The following is a 6,000-nucleotide window of genomic DNA, read 5'->3' on the forward strand; positions in this document are numbered from 1 at the left end:
ATGTTACCATATACAACAGTTAAATTGCTGAAATATAAACATCAAAAATGGTTTGATTGTATGAATACATTTTAAATGTATTATTTTTAATAGCTTTTCTCTAAATGTAACCAACAAAAAAGCATTTTCTTTTTGGTTTGTAATTTGCCCGCTCCACACAACTCTCTGATTTGCTGGATCCCTGACTAACTCTGAGGTTGTGTCCATTCTGATCAGTTAGAAAGAGCTCAATAAAGAGGAGAGTGGGCCAGTGGCAGATCAGAGAGGCAAAGTTAACAGGCTTTATTGTCGAGCCCTGCAGGATCTCCACACTGTTAAGACTTGAGTTGGGCCGTCAGTTGTGGCTGACTGAGGGTGTCTGGGTTGGGGAGGCAGTGTGGCTGCGGAGAAGGGACAGCTACATACCCTGCTCTCGCTTTAGTGAGAGGAAGCTCAGCTGTTCAAGTGCTGAGGTCAGTGTCACGCGATCCTGCAGGATTCTTTCAGCCGTCACTCTCCCCTTGGATCCTCGTCCCTTCAACTCCTCCTGTCAGCTACTTACACACAGTTCAGCCCACAGCCAAACCCTCTCCTTTGCTCCCTGTACTCCTTGCAGAGAGGGAAATACTCCTCAGCCCCATGTACCTCTTACTGGAGCTTGAAACATACTTTTATATCAACCACCATAGATAGATAGATAGAGAAGTGATTGATATAATGAAAAGTAGCTGCACACTCAAAAGACCTTGCAGAATTAATCTTTATTAACAGCAAGCCATTTTCATCAGCACCTGTTCATCAAAATGTTTGTAATCAATCAGAATTGCGAGCATGTGGCAACTTTTAAGAAGTAAAAGTTTCACCAGCCATGGCTAAAATCAACCAGTATTGAAATCACCAGCAGCTGGTGGTAATTTCAAGCCAGCTCCTCTCAGAGAGAGAAATGCGGACTCCCTACCCCCACCTTCACTGTCCAAGATCCTGATACGCCATGTCATTCCTGTACCCCCAACCCCCCATTCCCTTCAGATCCTTTACCCTATACCTCAATCACTCACAACACTTTCCTTTACCGCTGCATCCATGTACTGCACTGCTGCTTATGAATAAGCATAGATGACATAGAGTGATATCTCTAGCCTTCTGTTGGCAATGTATGTTAATTTCTGTGCTTATTATGAAACTCTGTAAGTTGCTGATGTGTCTCTACACCAGTGCCATCGAGACACATTTCTGTACATCTGCTGTACTTGGCAAATGAAGCGATTCTTATTTAGATTCAGATTTCACCATAGACTCGTTGTAGTAATCCTTATACCCCCTTAGCTCCCTGCTGCAGTCACTTCTTCCAAGATCCTTACAGTCCCTAGCACCTTGCGCCTCAATCCTTCCTTCTCCCCCCTCCGTCAGCGCACCCCCATTCCCATCTCCCTACATAATCCCCTCCATCATCTCCTTATGACTGGCAGGCGGTGTAAATAGAATTCCCATGTTAGTCTATACCTGCGTAATATGAGGTTGTGGAAACCCTGGTGCGAGGAGAGTCAGGGAGAGAGAGAGAGAGAGAGAGAGAGAGAGAGAGAGAGAGAGAGAGAGAGAGAGAGAGAGAGAGACAGAGAGAGAAATGGGAGGAGAGAGAGAGAGAGGAGGGAGAGAGAGAAAGGGGGGTGAGCTCAGAGGTTTAAGTTGTTCTTTATGTTAGGCATGAATGAGATAGCCTGGTAAGACCATCCTGATCACGTGACCGCACATTCTGTTTCGCTCCACGGATCAGTCTGGACTTCCAGCCGCCCACATCGATTTCAGTGGGCGGGAGTACTTGCCTTGACAGACAAACTCCTTCAGCCAATCAGCGAATCCAAATTCAAATCCAGTCGGAAGAACGGCGAAAACGTCTTTTCTGCCGAGAAACTCCGCTAGTGCATACTCTTGTTCTTGTTTAATTGTTGTTATTGAGTCTATTTCTGCAATAACTGCACTTATGGCTGTGTTTACTCTACAAACGTTAACGTTAACACTCGTTGCTTCGGGAGACGCCATTACTGTTTTGCCAGCGGCGGCCTGTATTTCACGTCATCAACTACGACGCAGTCCCTGATTGGCCCGGTTACATTGTAATTTCAAGAAATCGATGTGGGCGGCTGGAAGTCCAGACTGATCCGTGGAGCGAAACAGAATGTGAGGTCACGTGATCAGGATGGTCTTACCAGGCTATGAATGAGAGGCATGCAGAGCGGACGAGGGGTGGAACAGAAACATAGCTTTGACCTTGTCCTCCCCTGCCTGTCAGTGTTTCTGTCTGCATCTCTCTCTCAGCTCTACTCTACTCTCTCACCAGCTGATCATACCAGGCAACATATTGTGGCAATGTGGATGGGCCATGTAAGAGTAAATTACAATTAGCCATGTTAGCGCAGATCACCATCAACATTACATCTGGTATATTTTAGCATTAGCCATGCTAGAGCAGACTCCCATGAACATTACATCCTGGGGCTTGATATAAGCAGACAATCAAACAGATCTTCTCAGCATATAGACATAAGCCATTTTTTTAAATTTGCGCTCCAATCAGGTCGTTTTAGAAACTTTTTGGAAAATATTATCATATTATCATATCGTTTAATTTAGAAAGGGAGTCTATGATAATCTTATGTTGACTTGGACTCCCTATTCTAACTTGTGTTTGTCCTTGTTTTCATAGGTGTTCAACTGATGATACAGCCCAGTACACTGCTGTGGCTGGGAACATCCATGGACAGGCCTCTACTCAGGCCTCTATTATTGTCAAGAGTAAGACCATCTATCTGATTATCTTGTATCTAATGTTGTAGTGTGATTTTTATCATTTTTGTCACACCAGGACACATGTATTTCACTACCAAGTACAACATGGTATCTGCGAGTCCTTAAAAAGTCTTCAAAAGTCTTAAAATAAAATATCTAAATTTGAGGCCTTACAGTGACAGATTTCTTGTGCTGCTTGTCCACTCTTAGATTAATATAGAACAGGGTTAGCAGTAGGCTACAACATATATATATATATATATATATATATATATATATATATATATATATATATATGTATATATATATAAATATGCTTCACTAAACACAATTGTACTTCATGTCCCTTTACAGTTCATTTCCTGGTGTCCTTTTCCTTATACTGCCCATTTATTTTAGAATTTGCATTAGCTGCATTCAATCAGAAATAGGCTAGTTTTGACAGATTTTTGCTTCTTCATTTTGGTCTTTAAATTAGTCTTAAATTCAATTCCAGGTAGCACTGAAAAGGTCTTAAAACGTCTTAAATTTGACTTTCTGAAACATGCAGATATCCTGTACAAAAGTTGTGTATGTTTTTTTCTCATGCAGGGTTCAAGCAGGAGGAGGAGTCCTGTGTGTACGCATGGCTGCCTTACACCAGTAAGCTCCACAATGACCTGAGTCTATTTTCAAGAAATTGCAAGATGTCGCCATAGTTGTTTGATTGTTATAGTTGGCAACAAAGCTAAATACGCAATGGATGGAGTAGCCTTCTGGCTGTAAGAGATGTCACAGTGTTGCACAGTGTTACATAGTCTATGGAACTAGTTTTTATGCTACTAAAAGTCATTTTCTCTTATTTTACCGCCAACACTTTTCCTGTCTCTCTCTCACTCTCTGTTTCTCCCCCCACTCCTCAAATAAACTCTCTCAGCTGCCATGCTTCCTAAGATCCATTACACGAAGATCAACATTACCTTTTTGGAGAAGTTTGGTCCAGTGTTTGCCACTGAGGGAGAATCTACCTCTCTGACCGCCACCATGACCCTGAACCCCAACCTGGCCAACCTGCAGCCTGAGGCACAGTGGTATAGAGATGGTAATTGTTATAAATATAACTTTATTACAAGTTAATTACACTATAATTGCTAGTTAAATAAGACTGCTTGCAACAGCGGCCGCCAGCCCCAATCAGGTCGACATGCAGCCTGAGGCGCAGCAGTGTAAAGATGGGAGACATGATGTAGACACCATTTTATTACTAATTAATTATACTGAAAGTAGTTAAAGTAGTAGTAGTTGTACAAATTCACAAATATCGGAGGTATAGTATTATTTGCTATGCTACTGCCAGTCTCCATAAACATTACAAGGGGCCTGGTACCATATGGTGTAAGCAGACAATGCAATACATTAATCTACTAGATTCAAAATCACTTCATCTACAATCAAACCATATGTATGATTTCTAGAAATACATTAGCATGGCAGTTTAGAATGGGAATAATAATTATACAAGATGTGATGTTGATTTCAGCCTCTTGTTACTCCACGTCTCATTTCCAGATACTCGTCTGTCTGATTCTAAATGGGTGAAGATTGACACTGGCAGAGGAGTCACCACCTTGACTCTTCCTCACCTCTACAAAGACGATGAAGGCCTCTACACACTGCGTATGGTCACCAAAGGGGGCACCGCTGAACACAGCGCGTTCATCTCTGTTGCAGGTAAGGAACAAAGGCAGGATGATGATGGATGGACAGACTTGTGGATAGATGAGGGATGGAGAGAAGAGAGATGGAGGCTGAAGGATGGATTTGCAGGATTAATGGATGTATGGAGGTGGCAGAAAATCATCTGTGTCTTTAACTTCAACATCAGGCCTGTGTCTTAGAATTAGGACCTTTGATTCAAGTTTAAACCTTGAGCAACCGTATCTGAATTATACATGTTTTTATATTGTCTTTACTTACTTGATTATTATGATGCTTGTTTTATCTGAAAGGCTGAGGCACGGCTTCAAATTGTATAGAATGCTGTTGTCAGGTTATTACAGTAACTCAGCATATGTCACACATTACCCTGGTCTGCACTGATTTTAAATATGCATTAATTAAAGACAATGTGATTATTAAAACAATGTTGCGCCGTCCCTGCCTGTATAGATGGTCCTCCTCCAGTCCCCAGTGCTCCTGGTGCTCCTATGGACATCAAGATCCACGACGCCAACAGAGATTATGTCATTGTATCCTGGAAGCCTCCCAATACCACCACAGAGGGTCCCATCCTGGGATACTTTGTTGACAAGTAAGAATGTCTGATAGATAAATAAAAAGATAGATAAACAGACAAACAGGTACACTGACCGCTTCTCTTCTATTCTCTTCTTTCCCTTCTTCATCTCCATTTTTCAGATGTGAGGTTGGGACAGAAAACTGGACCCAGTGTAATGATCACCCCATCAAGATCTGTAAATACCCAGTGTCTGGGTTGTTTGAGGGACATTCCTTCTACTTCAGAGTCAGAGCTGTCAACTCCCGTGGAATCAGTAAACCGTCCCGCATGTCCGATCCTATCGCTGCACTGGACCCCACTGAGTTTGAGAGGCTCCATGGTGGGTGTGACCTCGTTAGTGTAGTGAAGTGTCATCACTGCATTGTATTGTACAATCATACTGTTGGTTTGTTAAGTAGTACATTGTTGGTATGTGGTTAGGATGTTGCATAACATGTCAGATGTGCATCAAATGCCAAAACTGTTCTGGTATGTTTGGATGGATTTAAAGTAATAATCTGTGACATTTTCATATAAATAGTGTTTTGCTACCCTCTATCACCAGTTGATATAACACGGCAGGGATTCATCCTATAGCCAGTTCATGAAAGCTTTTACATTTGAAGAGTTTTGAATGAACATAATGAATGAAGTAACTTCAAGCAGATGATGATGGGTTTTTTTTTATTTCCTGCAGCTACGAAACTTGGAGGAAAACTGGATGTGGTGTCTTATCATGATGACCTGGAAGGTAGGAGGTTAACGATATAAATACATATCTATATATTGCTATATATAATACACCTATAATATTATGGTATATTATTATGAAGATTAGGAGGGAAACAGCATTGGTGTCTTATGATTACCTGTAAAATTGGCAAATAACTGGGAAGCAGATAAATCAGGATCGGCAATTGAATTAGTACCAGTAGTTAGACTGAGGAAGGTGGTTAATTCAAATACCTGAATACTAC

The 6,000-nt window shown here is 41.6% G+C and overlaps 1 protein-coding gene across 1 annotated transcript in view; it reads left to right on the forward strand.

The window, feature by feature from the left end:
- Positions 1–6,000, forward strand: part of myom2b (myomesin 2b) — a 30,227-nt gene that overhangs the window by 3,785 nt on the left and 20,442 nt on the right. Inside the window, exons 5-11 of the mRNA XM_071907070.2 lie at positions 2,684–2,772; positions 3,358–3,408; positions 3,683–3,847; positions 4,315–4,476; positions 4,915–5,056; positions 5,164–5,363; positions 5,721–5,774. Of these exons, the coding sequence (XP_071763171.2) occupies positions 2,684–2,772; positions 3,358–3,408; positions 3,683–3,847; positions 4,315–4,476; positions 4,915–5,056; positions 5,164–5,363; positions 5,721–5,774 (863 nt within the window). The remainder of the gene's footprint in view (positions 1–2,683; positions 2,773–3,357; positions 3,409–3,682; positions 3,848–4,314; positions 4,477–4,914; positions 5,057–5,163; positions 5,364–5,720; positions 5,775–6,000) is intronic.

This window comes from Centroberyx gerrardi, chromosome 1 (genome assembly GCF_048128805.1).
Source record: "Centroberyx gerrardi isolate f3 chromosome 1, fCenGer3.hap1.cur.20231027, whole genome shotgun sequence".
In the NCBI taxonomy this organism is placed as follows: Eukaryota; Metazoa; Chordata; class Actinopteri; order Beryciformes; family Berycidae; genus Centroberyx; species Centroberyx gerrardi.